Source organism: Cannabis sativa, chromosome 2, assembly GCF_029168945.1.
Source record: "Cannabis sativa cultivar Pink pepper isolate KNU-18-1 chromosome 2, ASM2916894v1, whole genome shotgun sequence".
Classification (NCBI taxonomy): domain Eukaryota; kingdom Viridiplantae; phylum Streptophyta; class Magnoliopsida; order Rosales; family Cannabaceae; genus Cannabis; species Cannabis sativa.
In genome coordinates this window covers 3,109,010-3,127,306 of record NC_083602.1, presented here as the reverse complement: position 1 = coordinate 3,127,306, position 18,297 = coordinate 3,109,010, and the positions used below count along the sequence as shown (strand labels likewise).

Genomic DNA, 18,297 nt, shown 5'->3' with positions numbered 1-18,297 from the left:
TAAAAGTATAATTAGTCACAAAATTATAAGTTGTTATAACTAATTAAATGTGTTTTTAGTCATAATACTTATTGTGATTAAAATTAAATTAATTTAGTCACAAATAAATTTTTATTTTGACTAAAAGTCACATTTGGTCACAACAAATTTAACAAATTTATATTATGATTAAAATTTATTGTGACTAAAGGTAATTATAATTTTTTGTAGTGTGCCATACAGATCACAAGTGTATTCTCCACTTTCCATTACTTCCATATGACTTTTGTTTAAAAGAAAAACAGTACTTTCTACTTAATTATGTTTGTTTTGTGATACCTCTGTTCTGTTTATGAAAGGAAATTTACACAAATTTATGGATTAGTATAATATTAATTAGTTTAGCTAGTATGAAATGAGTAAAAGGGGACCAGATGAGCAGCAGTACAAACCATCTTCACCACTAGTCAAAAGAGACAACACCATGTGATCTCTACACTGTGTTCATCATTGTCTTAAATATATATAGATACACATTAATATATATACTTTTCACAATTAACTTGATTCAAATAAAAAACAATCTCATGCATAAGAGAAATACCTAATTCCCATTTTTTTTTTCCTAATTATTATCCTTAACTTGGTGACAAGTTTTTGTTTCCATGAACACAATGTCAATTTATTAACAAATTAATAAAATTAATATATGGGTAACAAAAATCATTTATTCCTTTGCTTTTTGTCACTATTCTCTTATTTTTATTACTTCAAAATATTAGTGAAATATTTTATGAATAAGATGAATCTTGTCAGAAGATCTTCAAATATATATTAGCCTATATGGTCAAGTAGTTGTTGAACTAGGAACAAAGAAGGTCCTATAATGTACAATATTTAATATTCAAGTAGTTATAAAAGAATGGGGACCCAAATACATGTGCCTAATCAACAGTAAAGCCTTTAAGTACTTTTTTTTTGGAGTACAGAGCTGAGGATCAAACATAACCATGTGAAGTTAATTTCAGATGCATATGTTTGTTTGTATATGAATATTATTATTATTTGCAAAACCAATATTTTGGGTTGTCTTTTCTTAGATCACATTTGTTATAAAAACTTGTTTGACAATCAATAATTTTTTTTTTTTCAATCACATATATTAATTAATGGAGAAGAATATTAAAAATGATTTCACACTCTCATCACTTGAAATTGTTTTCTTTCTTCATCAGTCTACAACATTCATTTAATGTAGCAAATAAATCTGTTTAGGTAGGTATAATCATTCTCTCTAATGTAGGGTATGCCATGTTTCTAAAAATACATTAATTAAGCTAAGTTAATTACAAATTAACAAAGTTCTATTATAAGTGGTGGGGTAATGTGTTATTTTCATGAATTTTATTTGAGTAGTTAGAAGACATTCCCATGTGTTGTATTCCAACTACTTCATTATTAGCTTGCAAAATTCTCACTTAAAAAGAGACAAGTCTAATAACTATAAATAAGCATATTTAGTAGTCTTAACCAACAAGTCAAGTACTACTTACTCATCTCAATAGCAAAGAAAATTTCTTTCTTTCTCAACTCTTGTAATCTTTTCTTGCTTATTCAAAAATTATTACACCAATATGGGTTTCTATTTGCCCGGAGTAGCCCCAACAAAGAAATTTCTTCGACGGTCTTTGTCTAACTCGAGCAAAACAACATCAAACGCAGTAGATGTCCCGAAAGGCCATTTAGCAGTTTATGTTGGAGAGAGACAAAAGAAGCGGTTTATCATTCCAGTATCGTATTTAAGTCACTCTTTATTTCAAGAATTGCTTGTTCAAGCTGAAGACGAATATGGATATGATCATCCGATGGGAGGCCTCACAATTCCATGCAGAGAAGATATGTTTGTTGATCTCATATCGAATCTCAATGCTTCATAATCAAGGTTGATCACTAAGAATGTGGCATATTCTTTCATCACAACATTTTGTGAAACTAGAAATATTGAGATTTTTTTTATTCTTATTATCATTCTCCTTACTTTGTGGAGTGGAAAAATAGCTCCCAGAATGAGAAATGTATAATTCTGATACAATCAATTTGCAATTATTATTATACCAAAATTTAAGGTCCAGAGATATTTGCTTTGTTCTCTCTAGCTTTAGTTACTCTTTTCCCATTTTTTAGAATGATGTGATTGTTGATTGTATATTAAGTACTCTACTTTTTAATGATAGCATCAAAGACTTAGATACAAAGAATTTTACAAGTTTTAATGAAGTTTGACAAAAATGAAAAAAAATAAGTTAACCTCTATTAATAATCTTTTAGTTACATGAATTATTTTATCACTAAACATCAATTTTAGTCGCAACAAAAAAAATTAATTTTTATAACTATAAAGTAATATTTAGATACAACTTATCACTAATGTACAAATGACATATAATTAAAGATAAATTACTTTCTTATGATCGACTAAAATCACATTTTGTCATAATAAATTGTAATTTTTAAAATTATTAATTAAATTTTTTTTAGTTTCTCTCCGTCCCAAGCTTTTGTGACTAGTAATAAAAAAAAATGTAGTGTGACATGACATACTTGACAATTGTATCTGCATTATCAAATATTAGCATATTCAGTTTGGGGAGTCAACCATTTGAAATGAGCCACGACCGGTTCTAAGGTGAGCAGAAAATAAAATTAAATTTCATTACTACCAAATGGTCTTTTAACTTTCGATTTTTTCGGACATTTAGCTTCGATTTCAACAAAATTAAGAACAAACGCGTTCCAAAGAAAGCAAATTAAAGTGGTCAAAAAAGCAAAGGAAAAGGGTCCCTATAGCTTCGATTATTTGCTCATAACTGAACCCATTTGGGGTCGTATATATGAACCCTATGACTTTGGTTATTAGCCAAATAATCAAAGCCATAGGTAATAATTTTTTTTTTTAAATATTTTTATATTTATTTTCAGCCTAATAAAGAATGATTAATATAGATAAAGAGAGTTGACTTAACATAAATATTAAATAGTCCAGGATGATATTAACAACCCTAATATTAACACAAATAATTTTTTTTCCTTAAAAAGTAAAATAACCAACTGCAAATAAAAAAATAGTGAGATCATAGAAAAATCAAGAGAGAGAGAGAGAGAGAGAGAGAGAGAGAGAGAGAGATTCTAATGAGTGGGGGGAAAGGGAATTTGAATAAATTAAAAATTTGTGGGTCCTACTTTTTTTATTATTATTTTCTTTTCTTTTCTTTACTCGGTTTGATCGAGTCTTCAAAGCTTTTGTTAACTGTAAAAACGTATTTTGTGGGTCTTTCTAGGGCTTCTATGATCTATACATATAGAACCTAGAGAGCAACCATGCATTTATCTCTTCTAGTCTTATTATTTCCATATTCTACCTTTGTGACAAGGTTGTTCTTTGTATAAAAACCTAGAGCGTTCAGGTAGGTTTTGGTGCTTATAATTCTATTACCATTCATAGAGTAGGTTGGAGAGTTGTTTTGAACAAGAGGAGGTCTTTGGGAGAAGACTTGTCAAGGACTCACTTCGGGAGAAAGTCAATGTGCACATCAAAAGATGAAGAAATTTTACTATTTGGTGTGGTTCATAGATCAAATTAGCATGATTACAAAAATATTGTGACAAATCTTTAGAGAGAGTCAAAATTTGTTGAAGTCAATTCTATTTGTAATCTTTAAGACTTTACTAATAGATTTTATTCTTTGGGCGTGGTCCCATACTGGACTAATATTATTCGAAGGAATACTCATTTGTGTAAAGTTTTAATATCTGCAATTGTTTTGCTGCTATAAATATTGTTTCTGTGCATTTGAGCAAGTATCCAACTTGTTACTGCAAGTCTTTACAGTTACGATATATTTAATAACTATTATTGTAGAAATTAACTATTTTTTTTTGCAAAACAGCGACTTTTAAAACTAACCTTGGAAAAATCAAGGTGTGTATAGTAAGATGTATACAGTATGATATTTCAAAATTAATTGGCAATAAGTGAAGTAGTCCATTCATCTTATAATAATATTAAAGTATCACACATTATCAACGTGAGATGGAAATTTTACCTGTGGAAATTTATCCCTGCACATATACCACCCTATATATTGGAGCGAGGATTCCATGCCTAAATTGGAAACAAGGTGGAGATCACAAGGATAATTCCATCTCTACATAACAAGGTAGCTTTGAGTTTTGAATCCAAGACTGATTCATTCATAGAACTAATAGAAAAAGTTTCCCAAGCCATGTTCCTATTGTCAACAGCAAGGACAATCATCCTACACCAATTATCCTTGAAAGCACCATCAGTATAAAGGATTTTTCAAATGAAGGGGGCCCCAAATTACACGTCATCTTTGTATCAGATTTGACCTCTCTCGCACGCATCTCCATTTAAATAAACTCAAGTATTTCCTTGTAATTTCTTCTTGCAGACTCTTCACATCTCTTTTCTTTCCACCAAAAAGAATTACATTTCTATAGTTCCAAATAGTATCACAAACCGAAGCGAAACAAACCAGAACCTGCAATATAGCCTCTCCCCATGAATGTTTTTGCACAAAAATAGCAAAACCTCAATCATGTTTTGGCCAGTAAACTTATCGATCCTAGAAAGGATCAGGGAGCAAAACCAGAGCAGCCTAGCCATGTGGCAGTTGACAAACGAGTGTAACAAATTTTCCACTTCAAGATCACAAACAATACAGTTTTTGTTACCATCACAACTAACTTTATCCCGTGTTGAAAGTGCCCCATTACACACCCTCCACAACAAGCTTTGTCTTAGGTGCAAATGGTTAGACCAAATTAATTTCCAGCAAGGGTTAGCAAGATCAAACCGCTCACCTTGATCAAGCCAATAAGCAACCTTAATCAAAAACTGGTCATTAGAGGAATTTTTCCAAACTAACTTATCATTTCCCAAGAGCCAAAAAATATCAATATTAAGAATCTTCTCACCAATTTATTCCCCAAACAAATATAGCACATACTTTCTATTCCAAACATGGTGGGTACTGTCTAACAAATCAAAAAAGGTCATGAGCTTGGAAGCCTTTAATCTCACCTTCTCCATAACAGCTTGAAAATTATCATACCTCAGCCAAGGCATCCAAGGTCACCACCAAATGTTTACATCTCTCCCATTTGCGATAATAGTACAGGCCCCTTCCAGAATGATTTCCCTAGCCTGTAGAATCCCTTTCCAAATAGCAAAATTCGAGGCTCTAGGCCTTACAAACCAGAAAGACTCCCAAGAGGAAAACTTGGCCCGAAAAGCCATAGCCCAAGGTTTCTCAACATTGCCAGCTATATCCCAAGCCAATTTAGCCATCAAAGCTCTGTTAATATCCTCAAACTTCCTGAATTCCAAACCACTCCGTTGTTTAGGTTGACACAAAGAGTCCCAAATCTTAGTAGCCAAAAAATGAGCTTCTCCACACCACCTATCCACTAGAACCTACGAATCAAGGCATCCATTTGTCTACATAGGGTGACTGGAAGCATGAAAGTGGACATGGGTAAATAGGCAAAGCAAGAGCCATTGAATTGATGGCGCGCGACTTGTCTCCCCGAATAAGACAAGCTTCTCATTCTCCAACCTTCTAGTCTTGCCTTCAACCTCTCTTTAAGGAAGGAGAAATCATTTCTACGATTTTTCGACAAAATAAGGGGACTTCCCAGATAAAAATCCATCGCATCTGTCAATTTAATCTGAAACAACTCCTCAATTCTTTTTTCCTGCCACTAGAACAATTCCTCGAGAATAGAAGTCCCGATTTATTTTTACTACACAGTTGCATAGACCACAACTCATACTTTTAATGCACTCCACACTACAAGAAATATCACTTTTACCAGCACAGTTCGCTACTGCACTGGTAAAAGTAACTTTTACCAGCGCATGGCAAAGAGGTCAAAGTTTTACCAGCGTACATTTATAGTGGCTAAAATCTAACTTTAATTACCAGCGCATTTACCCGCTGGAAAAAGTCTTTTTTGCCAGCGCTTTTAATTTTATGCTGGTAAAAGTTCTAATAAAAACCTGGTTGTCTTGGAACATAGCAGCAGGTTCATTGAGTGCATTGACCAGGTGGATTGGAAGATCAAAACTCAGCCAATTCAAGAGGAATGTATTAGCTGCTGCCATCAGTTGTCTGTGTGGAGAGCACGCAATCTGTCTGTGTGGGAAAGCACAAAACCGGTTGCAGAGAAGGTTATAACAGGGGTGAAACAAGAAGTGATATATAGAATTAATACAATATGGCCAAAGAAAGTCTCTACTGATGATACTGTATGGTTCCACAGTTTGTAAAAAAGAACAAAAAATGTAGTTGGTTAAAGAGAGGATCAAGAAATAGAAAACTATGTACAAATTTTATTATTTAGGCCCTGTTTAGGGTGCTATTGTTTGTAAAAATTTGTTGTGAGCAACACAAATTTCCTGATTCATAAAAAAAAAAGTTCTTATACCAATATTGATTTGCCAATCCCCTTTTGCCAACACATCACAAGTAAATTCTATTTTACCAGCGCAATACTAACTTTTGCTAGCACAAAAATATGTTGGCAAAAGTGACATTTCTTGTAGTACCCCCAAAACTGCACAACCGCCTTTTTGCTTGGTCTCACAAAGATCATTATATCATCTGCAAACATAAGATGTAATTTTGGATCCTAATATTTTCTAGTCAAATAAATAATGATAAACTAGTCTTGTCTTATATTATATGTTCAAGTAATTAAATATACACACTCAAGCAACTGATAATTTTAGGGAATATGTTTCTGCCTCAAACATAATTTCTATATCTTCTGATCAGTTGCAAACCTAATCTTTATGGTTGTCTTTTCTTTTGGGTTTTTTTTTTTTTTTATTATTATTATTTAAAAGTTTTTCTCTTTCCATGACTACCCTGCTGTCAATTTATCATATAACTAATATTATTTCTTTCCTTTCTGTCACCCCTTCTCTCTTATTTCAATTATGAAAAATAAAATTTTTTTTATTTCTTTTTATGAATATATAGTATTAATTATCTTTTCCAATATGATCTTCACATATTCTTGTCAATAATGATATATAAAAAATGAAATATATAGCGAATATATATGTTCAAGTAGTTGTTATAAACACTCAACACACTTGAACTGGAAAACAAAGAAGGTCCTAATAATAATGTAGGGCCTCTTTGTCACATATAATATTCAACACACTTGAACTGTATATATATGCATATTATTATTATTTGCCAAACATATCTTTTGGGTTGTTTTTTCTTAGATCACATTGCTTAATCATTACATATAATCTATAACATTCATTTAATGTAGCAGAGAAGTTTGTTTTGATATATACATACATATATATAAATATATATATATCATTCTCATCTCTAGCTAAAGTAGGGTCTACCATGTTTCTAGAAAAGATTAATAATCAAACTAATTAATTAAGTTAACAAACTAAAAGTTCACATAAAGTTGTGCAATGTTTCTTTAATTTATTTAATTAATATGAGTAGAGTTAGAAGACAATCCCCATGTGATTGTACTCCAAGTAACTTCTTTCAAAACTCACTTGACAAGCCACAAGTCCAATCCTCCAATTATACTATAAATAAGCATCTTTAGTTATTAGCTCTACCATACCAACAAGCCAAGTACTCATCTCAATAGCAAAGAATCCCTTTCTTTTAAAAAATCCCATACTTTTCTTTTTTCTTGTTCTCTCCTTCTATATATACACTCATAAATTATATTATGGGTTTTTATTTGCCAGGAGTAGTAACAACTAAGAAATTTCTTCGACGGTCTTTGTCGTCTAACTCGAGCAAAACAACATCAAGCGCAGTAGATGTCCCGAAAGGCCATTTAGCAGTTTATGTTGGAGAGAGACAAAAGAAGCGGTTTGTTATTCCGGTGTCAATTTTAAGCCATTCTTTATTTCAAGAATTGCTTGTTCAAGCTGAAGACGAATATGGATACGATCATCCAATGGGAGGTCTCACAATTCCATGCAGAGAAGATATGTTTGTTGATCTCATATCAAATCTCAATGCTTCATAATGAAGGTTGATCACTAAAAATGTGGCTTATTCTTTCATCACACATTTTGTGAAACTAGAAATATTGAGATTCTTTTATTCTTATTATCATTCTCCTTACTTTGTGGAGTGGAAAAATAGCTCCCAGAATGAGAAATGTATAATTCTGATACAATCAATTTGCAATTATTATTCTTATACTATATACATTTGTATTTTCTCTTGTTCCCTTTACCTTTGGTTACTAATTTTTTGTAATTATAACTCTCTAGCTATAATTAATTTATCAAGAGTCAACTAGAATTTGATAAGGTATATCTTCTGTGGTGATGCTTTGTTTGATAAGAGCTTACATAACAATGTACTTGCAACATGCATAGCATGAATTTTATAAGTTAAATATCAACTTCACCTTCAGTCACAACAAAAGATTGACACTACAAGAAATGTCACTTTTACCAGCACAGTTTGCTACTGCGCTGGTAAAAGTAACTTTTACCAGTACATTTCGCAAACTGCGCTGGCAAAGAGGTCAAAGTTTTACCAGCGTACATTTGCAGTGGCTAAAATTTAAATTTTACCAGCGCATTTACGCGCTAGGAAAAATTATTTTTGCCAGCGCTTTTTATTTTATGCTGGCAAAAGTTTTAATACCAACATTGATTTGCCAACTCCTTTTTGCCAACACATCACAAGTAAATTCTATTTTACCAGCGCAATACCAACTTTTGCCAGCACAAAAATGTGCTTGCAAAAGTGACATTTACTTGTAGCGTGATTTGTATCTAATATACTATGTTGATACATTTTATTACGTACTAATAATGTAATTTGGTTTCATATAATATACAGTGATAGAATTTATATTGTGACTAAAACATATTCCATTGCAACATATAATATTTTTTGTGACTAATATATAATTAGAGAAATTTATGGCAAAAATTGTTGAATTGTTCACTTTATTGTAGATTAGTCCTCAACCTTCAAAAATAGCCGCAATAATAGCTAAGCTTGCCTTTCTTACAAGTTTGTTTCATCTCCTCTCCGTTAAAGTAAGTTAGTTAACTTACACGTGTACGTTTATGATTTAATCCTATTTTTTTGTTTTATTTCTTTCTCTTCAATAATAAGACAAAAAATAAATTACAAAATTAAAAATAAACCTTAAAACCTAAAATTAATTGATCCTAGCACTGTAAAACTATTAAAAAGTTAGAAACACTGTTAAAAAAATTGGGTTTTCCTAACTGTTTTAAATAGTCGGGTAAAGTATTCTCGTTTTTAAGTGGATACCCAATAAAAAATCCCACCTAATTTTTAAGTGACTATATTAAATCGTCGAGAATTCCTTATGAGTGTTTAAAACCGTGATCAGAAATATCCAATTATAGCCAACAAATTTTAAACAATCATGTAACTTTATTAGCGACGATCTTCCAAAAAAACCGATTTGAGAACCGTTGGGAATAAATCTTTTTGTAGTAGTGAAAAGTTAAAATAAGAAATTCAAACATTCCCTCGACCACCAAATTCATATTCCCTAATCTTTAGCCTTCGATCAAAATCCTTCAATGATCGACCCAGAACCCAGTCACAGAGTGTCCAACTACCTAGAATCTAGCCGTATTGAAAACCCTTGTCACTTTGTTGAATTGTGACCTAAATCCCTAGAGCTTGAAGTCGACTACAGAGGAGGTACCCAAAAATTGATCGAACAATGGAGGAGGACGACGATGGAGGTATAGTCTTGTTTCTCTTCACCTTTATTTGATACTTTAATAGTTATATGTTGGGATTGTAATTTTTTAGAATTTTTTGTTTTTCTTTCACTCTTTCTGTTTGTATTTCCCACTCTTAATCTTTTTTAGTGATTGAAAATATTTTTTTTTATTGTTGGTTTGTGTTGGTGTGAATGTTATTGTATTAGCTGTACAAATTTATTTTTTGTGATGAGATTCTTGGGGAATGCACTATTTTTTTTGGCTGAATAAGTAAAGTTTCACTTGGTTTTATTGTGGGGTTATTTTTTATGTGAGGTATAGTGCTTTGTTTGGAATGTGGTAATCTGTACATGGTTTTAAAACTTATAACAACCACTTTTATTGGAATCAATTTATTATTTTATTGTTTTGTTATTTGGTTGTTGGCAAGCATATACTTTAGTGTAAATATGCACTATGGGAGTAATTGGTTTATTGAAAATAGTTTGTAAAGGTATGAGGGTGTCACTGTCACCGAGTTTGACAAGTGCCATAGGTATATGTTTAATATGATGGAACTAGAAGGCATGGTCATGCAAGTACAGTGGTGCAATGGTGTTGGAATTATTTTACCAGGATCTAGATTTACTAACAAGTATGTTATTAACATCCTAAATATGAACTTCTAAAACGATATGAAATAAACACATATAAAGTATCAGGAACCTTACAGTGGTTGCAGCGGAATATAATGTCTCCTTCCACTCAGATCTCTAACCTTTGTATCCTTTCTGTAGCAAGGTATCACCAAGATCTGAGTCCGAATCTCCTTCTCTTGAAACTGGATTCTTCACAGCCTTACACACTATGATTGAGTACCACTTGATGTGTGTGGGAACTCACTCTTTCACTATAGGCTTTAGTTTTGAAGAGAGAGAGAGAGAGAGAGAGAGAGAGAGAGAGAGAGAGAGAGAGAGAGAGAGAGAGAGAGAGAGAGAGAGAGAGAGAGAGAGAGAGAGAGAGAGAGAGAGAGAGAGAGAGAGAGAGAGAGAGAGAGAGAGGTTTCAGCTAGGTATAGGAAGAGAGGCTCAAAATTTTTACTGAAGGAATGAGATGCATCATCTTTTCCCTTAAGCCATCACTACCTATTTATAGGAAACTACTTAAGGTTAGGTTAGATTTAATTAGCATTAAAATAATAGAAAAATAAATGGTAAATTACAATAGTGTGGCTGGCCATAGATTGTTATTGGGCCCCACTTTGTAATTTGCCATTTTCTCATTTTTCCATCTTATTTTCTCAAAATTGCCAATTTTCTAATTTAACCACTTAAATGCCAACTCTAATTATTTAATAACTAAAAAACAATTATTAAATAATATTTTCATTTAATATATTTATTAATTAGACTTAACAAAGTCTCTTAATTAATAAATAAACCCTAGAAACTCTTTCTTCACAATTAAGCCATTGCTTAGTGAAAATTCATTAACTAGACATAGTCTAATTTTAGAATTATAATTGATTAATCAAAATCAATTAACTGAGTCTTACAAGTAGTATTGTCTCAACTAGTATGGGGACCATGGGATGTTGTGAAAATTATATTGCTTTATAATTGCGCAAGTGTACACAATCACAAACAAGTAATACAATGATAAGTAATCAAAGTTCGTCTCGACAGGGACTTTTTACTAAATAATGTTAAATCCACTAAAAGTAATTCCAAGAATTTCAAATAAAACTAAAATAAAGTCACACATTAATGCACGAGAAAAATTTATAGCTTTGATTCTAAACTTGAGACTAACTTTTTAAGCTAAATAAACTAAAAAATGAGAAGCTAAAAGTGACTAAAGTGGTGGTAATTTCAGATTTGGAAATTAGACTTGGGTGATTAATTTCCACTTGTATGTCCCAGTTGATACAGCAATGACCCAGCAATGACTCAGCAATCCTGGCAGAGTTAACAAATTTCAAAAAAACCAGCAAGCTTTTTCCAAAACTTGCAATAAACCATTCATAATCTCACAATGCATTCCTACATCAGTTTAGATCACAAATAGCCCACTAAAGCATCAAACCCTTAGTTATACATGGTAGCAAAATATTCCTATTTCACTACTAATTAATACCTAAAAGAAAAGGTAAAAATCATGCATCAAGTAGAGGGGTTCAACTAGGTCTTACTTTTCCAAGTAAGATCTAGCTTGCTAAATGTTAAAAATGGCCAAGAATTAACATTCATTCAACATTTCATCACAACTAATTGAACTAAGTCAAGATTACTTCATCATTGCAAAATCAAAACACTAGTCCATACAAGGGTTCATAACCACCCAAATCTCAAAGAGTTTAGTTCATAGCTGAAATTAAAAACAACAAACCAGAAAATAAATTGTTCATGGAGTTAAAGAGAAAATTAGAGAGAAGAAAATGATACAAAATGAAGTGGAGAGCAAGAGAAATGAGTGGTGAGCTCAAATCCTTTCTTTGGAAGTTGCCTTCTTCTCCTTCTGCTCAATCTTCTTCTTCTCTTCCTTTGTACTCTTTTTCTCTGTACTTAATTTCTTTTTCCTGCTGTAAGTTTCGTACTCTCTCCTTCAAAGTGCAGCCACCATCCTATTCTATCCTCTTCTTTTCCTTTTTGCCCCCCAATTAGGGTACCAAAGTTTACCCTAATTGGAAATCCAAGTCACCACCCACTTGTCCTTCATTTTCCACATGTTTGTTGAGTCAATAGCCAAATTTCGCCACCTCAGCTCCTTTCTTTCTTCATTAAAGCCAGCTGGACTATCTGCCAAAATAAACTTACTGGGCTGACAAATTGCTACGCGATGATTGCTATAGCAATGCCAGTCAGCAATAAGCATTTTTCTACTCCTTTTTCTCCTTGTCCCAAATATTTCCAAATACCTATTCTTGCATTTTTTTTTTCTGTTTAAAACACATAAAAACAATAACATAAGTCTATTTAACACTTACTAACACACACTTCTATTTATTACAAAGACACAACAAACTAAACACAATTACATAGGTTAGTCACTAATTGCTCCACAATTCACATTAAATTCAAGCTTAAAGATATGAAAATAACTCTAAATCTTAGAGTTATCAACACCCCAAACTTAGAATCTTGCTCGTCCTCGAGCAATGACAACACCAAATAAACAAAGTAAAACACAACAACAAATTTTTGCACAAAAACTCAACATACAAGACAAATGAGAGATTTCATAGAAATTACGGTTGGCCTAGCGAACATTGATGCTCTCAGAAAAAATGGAATTAAATGGAATATGAAATTGCTTGCCGTAACTTTATATGCTGCCCCTTTAACGTTTTTGTCATTGGATAACATTAATATTTCCCAAAAGTCACCTAATCAACAATTTATACAAGTATATCCCATCTAAACTTTGAACTTTCTACAACTACCTTAAACTTTTTTTTTTTCTTCTTTTTCATTCATTTAAGCTCCATAAGTAGGATTAGTGCACTCCTCTCCACTAATGTAGTCTAAACTTATCCCATTGATCAATAGGACTTTACTAGGCTTGTAATGTTAGGCTTGGGTTAGGGTATGGTAAATTAAAGGATGTATTTTAGCTAGCTCAACACCTAACCACTTCACTTGTCAAAAACCGAGCCTCTTCCTAATGATTGTTTTCTTGACTCACTTCCCTAATTCAATACTCACAAGTACTTGATATTAAAATTAACTTCTCTTGCTATGTTTATTCTCTCTTTTTTTGTTTTTTTTTATTTAATTCAAATGGGTGAAACACCCCAAACTTAGTTGCAAGTATATATATATATACTTATTTTTTTTTCTTTGCTGAATTTTTTTTTATATATGTTAGAAAGGAATTTAGTACTATATTATACTTATATATAGCAAGAGAAAGTTATTAAAAATGCATACTAATATACCTTGTGAGCTAATTCCCCCACCCCAAACTTACAACCCAACATTGTCCCCAATGTGGCTAAAAGTATAATCTTGAATTAGCTCGCCACAAATTACACTCACCGCACTCACCCCAAACTTAATGTGAAACTTGGCTCTTGACAAGTGAGCAATTGAGTTAGGACATATGTGGAAATGCAAATTAGGATTGACGTGATATGTATGATCGGGTTGCACAACAAGAATAGGCTAAACGGCTCAAACTTGGGTGACTAGGGAAAAATTCATTTTATAGGGAAGGTTAGAAAGGCTCAAACGTCCAAGGATGGCCTAAATCATTTCTAAGGGACAAGTCTAACTAGGATTTCGCTTCAAGGAGATGCACTAACCAATTCTAGATGCTAAAATTACATGTGAAATAATCGTATGAGAAATGCAAAGCATGGTGGAAAAATAAAAGTATAAACTAGTGAGGAGAGACTAAAGAGAAACATCTATAATATCCAACAATTCAGCATGACAAGGCAACAAATAAAATTAGGCAGCAACAATAATGGAATGAGCGGAAAGTATCATCATCGAGTAGAACACTAGGCCACAGAAAAACTCAAAAATCTCTCAATGTCAAACTAACAACCACATAAACAACATAAAATAAAAGTTCCAAACACAAAAGACAACACACACTTAGCACAATACAAACTAAAAACGGCACACAACAGAAAAATAGAAATTAGTTTAGGTATTAGAAAACTCCCTCTACTCGGAGTCCTCGTGGGGCTCCTCCGGATTCGAAGCTGATGGCCTAGCCCACGGGTCTAGAACGTGCTGAGGGAAGTCCGGGAACTTCAGATCAAATCGTGGCGTCACCTCTTGAATGTTAGGCATTTTTCTTTTTTTTTTCCTTTTTTTGAACTACCCCAACACAACAAATTCCCTCTCTTCTTTGTCTTCTTTACAACTGTCCAGCACCACACCCCTAATTCCAACAATACACTACTCTAGCATTACTTCAATCTTGCTAAAAAAAAAATCCCCCAATCTGACCCAATCGCACCAATTCACTTTCACAGCATTCACAATAAAATTCTTGCACTCTTCACCAAATCAGATTTAAGACATTACACACATTCCACGAATCAATTCGCCATGGTAAATTTTCCCTGTATAAGTTATTCACAATCCCATATATCCAAGACTCAACACTTTCCCCACTTCACCAACTCAAAATTCCAAGCATTTACACTAATAACTACCATCACAAACAGCCACGACAAAGAACCACACCATTATTCTAATATCACACTAAAAATTTAAAAGTCCCACCACTAATTTCAAATTATTAATGTACCCAATTTAAATCTTTCCCACACATTATCCACTACTCAACAGCCATAATGTGATTCAATTAAGAAAAATGAGAATTTTTTTTACCCAATCACTCTTGACAATGCTTTTTGTGGCAGGTTTGACTTCCTCTGCATTTCACTAGCAAAAATGAACTACAATGGTGGTCGTAATGGTAGCTGCTTGTGTTTGAAATGAAGTGAAGGTGAACAGTGAGATGGGCTGAGTGAAGAGCGAAGGGGACATGGTTGATTGAAGTTGGTTCGCATGGGTGATGGAGATGGTGATTTCCGAAGGTGGTGAGTTCGTGGTTGGGTCGAACGAAGGTTCGACTGGAGTCTCGGCTTGGTGCAGTGGTTCGTGGCTGGGTCGCATTGATGGTTGAACGAAGCTTTGGGTTGGTTTTCTTGGAGTCAGGCGGAGGTTCGACTGGAAGTGGTGGCTACGGGTTGGTAATGGATGGAGGTGAATGGAGGTTATGGTGGTGTTGGTGAAGAAGGCGGCTGGGTTGAGTGTGAAGGGAAATGAAGATAATGATGATGAATGTGGTAGGGTTGTAATTTTTGGGTTGACCAATAAATGGGCTGTCACATAAAGGGCCCAGTTGACTAAAAATTAAAATTTAAGCCCCAATCTCTCTTAAATCAATCTCTTTTTTAAGTAACTAGTCAACTGAAATGTATCAGCCCAAATGATTGGACTGAACACACAAAAGAACATGTACCCAATGATTGCTTCATTCAACAAATTTTCAATCAAATGTTCTTATTGCTTTCAACCCAACACTCCTTTGATCAGCCCAGTATCAAAATACATTTGCTGTCAAATAAAATTGCTAAGCCATTGCTATAGCAACTGGGCATATCTCTTTCTACCCCAAACTTAGTTTCTTTGCCCAACTTTGAAATTTCATCACTTCCACAGCCTCCTTGACTTGATTTTCTGCACAAAGAAAAGAAATATTTTCTCAATTTTACCATGACATTTATTTTAACTAATTATAATATATCTATATATATATCTATATATCTAATTATAATATATCTATATATATAATTTCTTTTTATCTTTTTTTTTCTTTTGCTTTTTTTTTTCTTGGGGTGCCTTTATTGAATTTTTTCTTCTCTTTTTTTTTTTTCTCTTTTCATTCTCTTTTTTTTTTCTTTTGGCACCCCCAAACTACAAACATCAAGCATCCTTCAAGGAAATAGAGGCCTTTTCTCGGTTGACCTCTCCACTCCCAAACTTCACTCCTTGGCCTAAGAATTTTCTTCTTGAAAGTGCTTCACGAAGTTCCACCACCCCATCGGGGTATACTCTCACCACCAAGAAAGATCCATCACACCTTGAATCTAGTCGTCCATCAGTAGCCTTCATTAAAGAGTTGGAAAAAATCACTTGTTGCCAAACTTCAAACATTTGAGACCGAAATTTTCTACTAAGCTTCTTTTTCTTTCTCTTCTTTTTGGGTGGTTTTTTAGAGTCAAATGATGCTTTGTCTTTGCTTTCTTGTGCCTCGTGATCCTTAGCAATTTTTTTAAGGAGAATCTTCTTTCTCACCTTCTTACTAACTTTGAATTTGGACTCCTCAACCATGTTAGGATCCATATCTCCAATTGCTAAGCATTCTCCTATTGCATCCGGGGCACGTATGGGATGGAAAACCTTGAATGTGGCTTGCTCATCTTGAGCTCTCATGGTGAGCTCTCCTTTTTCAACATCTATCAAAGTCCTTCCCGTGGCAAGAAATGGCCTCCCTAAAATGATTGGAACTTCCCTATCTTCCTCATAGTCAAGAATAATGAAGTCCGCCGGAAAGATGAACTTATCTACTTGTACCAAAACATCTTCAATTTTTCCATCCGGATGAGCCATGGAACGATCCGCTAGTTGCAAAGTGACGGTGGTTGGCCTTGCTTCTCCAATTCCCAACTTCTTGAATATAGACATGGGCATGAGATTAATACTAGCTCCCAAATCACAAAGAGCTCTTCCAACATCCCGTCCCCCAATAGAAATTGGAATTGTGAAGCTGCCCGGATCTTTCAATTTAGGTGGAATTTTGTTCTTCAACATAGCGCTACAGCCCTCGGTCAAAGCGACCGTTTCAAACTCGCCAAACCTCCTTTTCTTTGTCAAAATATCTTTTAAGAACTTGACATAATTTGGCATTTGCTCTAGTGCTTCTACCAAGGGAATATTGATATGGAGCTGTTTCAACACATCCAAAAACTTCCTGAATTGCCCATCTTGCTGCTGTTTCTGAAATCTTTGAGGAAATGGAAGGGGTGGTTTAGTATTAGAACATACTGGTGCGGATTCTTGTTGTCGGGTTGCCGATCCGATCTTTGTATCAAGCGGTGCAGTATCAGCAATTTCCTGGGCAGTTTTTTTACTCAATTTTTCGTCGTTTTGGATTGAAGTGGGCTCCCCACTACCCTTTATTTCCTCCTCAGAATTTTTCAGATTCTTGCCACTCCTTAGCTGAATGGCGTTGCATTGTTCCTTCCCATCCCTCCTTGGATTTTCCGTGTCGCTAGGCAAAGAACCTTGCGGCCTAGCTTTTAATTCATTGGCCAAATGTCCAAGTTGCAACTATAAGTTTCGAAGAGAGGCAGCTTGACTTTGTATCACCGCATCATTTTTGGCCATATAATCCCGCATTAGACTCTCCAAAGAACTTGGTTGGGAATTTTGAGCATGTTGTGGATGTCACGGTTGTTGTGAGAAACCCGGTGGATATGCTTGTCTTCCTTGGGCTGGTGCGGTGCTTGAGCTTGCTCCTTGACCTCCCCAAGACAAATTAGGATGATTCTTCCAAGATTGATTGTAAGAGTTTGAGAATGCCCCATTGTTTCTGTTAAAATTCTGATTTCCCATGTAACAAACGGACTCTGGATTAGATGGACACTTCTCAAACGCATGCCCTTCTCCACAAAACACACATGAGACATCATCACTTTGAATGGCGGCGGTGGTTGAATATTTTTAGCGTTCCCAATACTCAAATTCTTCAAAACATTCGTCATGGAAGCCATTTGAGCTGTCAAAGCCGTTATTGCATCTACCTCAAGGACTCCCGCCACTTTTCTACTTGTTGGAGCTCTTGTGTTGGACCATTGGTAGTTGTTACTTGCAATTGTCTCCAAAATCTCAAATGCTTCATTGTAAGACTTTGACAAAATAGCACCGTTGGCCGATGCATCTAACACCATTCGAGAAGCTGCATTCAAGCCATTATAAAAAGTCTCCATCTGAATACAATGTGGA

General features: G+C 33.9%; 2 protein-coding genes across 2 annotated transcripts; both read left to right on the top strand.

Moving 5' to 3' along the window:
- Positions 1-1,423: 1,423 nt before the first annotated feature.
- LOC115719724 (auxin-induced protein X15) lies at positions 1,424-2,099 on the top strand. The gene has a single exon (XM_030648895.2). The coding sequence runs from the start codon at positions 1,614-1,616 to the stop codon at positions 1,914-1,916; it is 303 nt and encodes a 100-aa protein (XP_030504755.2). The 5' UTR covers positions 1,424-1,613; the 3' UTR covers positions 1,917-2,099.
- Positions 2,100-7,486: 5,387 nt separating this feature from the next.
- LOC115719723 (auxin-induced protein 15A-like) lies at positions 7,487-8,238 on the top strand. Its single transcript, XM_030648894.2, has one exon. It carries the CDS (start codon positions 7,780-7,782, stop codon positions 8,083-8,085), a length of 306 nt encoding a protein of 101 aa, XP_030504754.2. The 5' UTR covers positions 7,487-7,779; the 3' UTR covers positions 8,086-8,238.
- Positions 8,239-18,297: the final 10,059 nt, after the last annotated feature.

Coding starts and splice junctions, on each gene's coding strand:
- LOC115719724 (XM_030648895.2), top strand. CDS start 1,614: ATGGGTTTCTATTTGCCCGGAGTAGCCCCAACAAAGAAATTTCTTCGA.
- LOC115719723 (XM_030648894.2), top strand. CDS start 7,780: ATGGGTTTTTATTTGCCAGGAGTAGTAACAACTAAGAAATTTCTTCGA.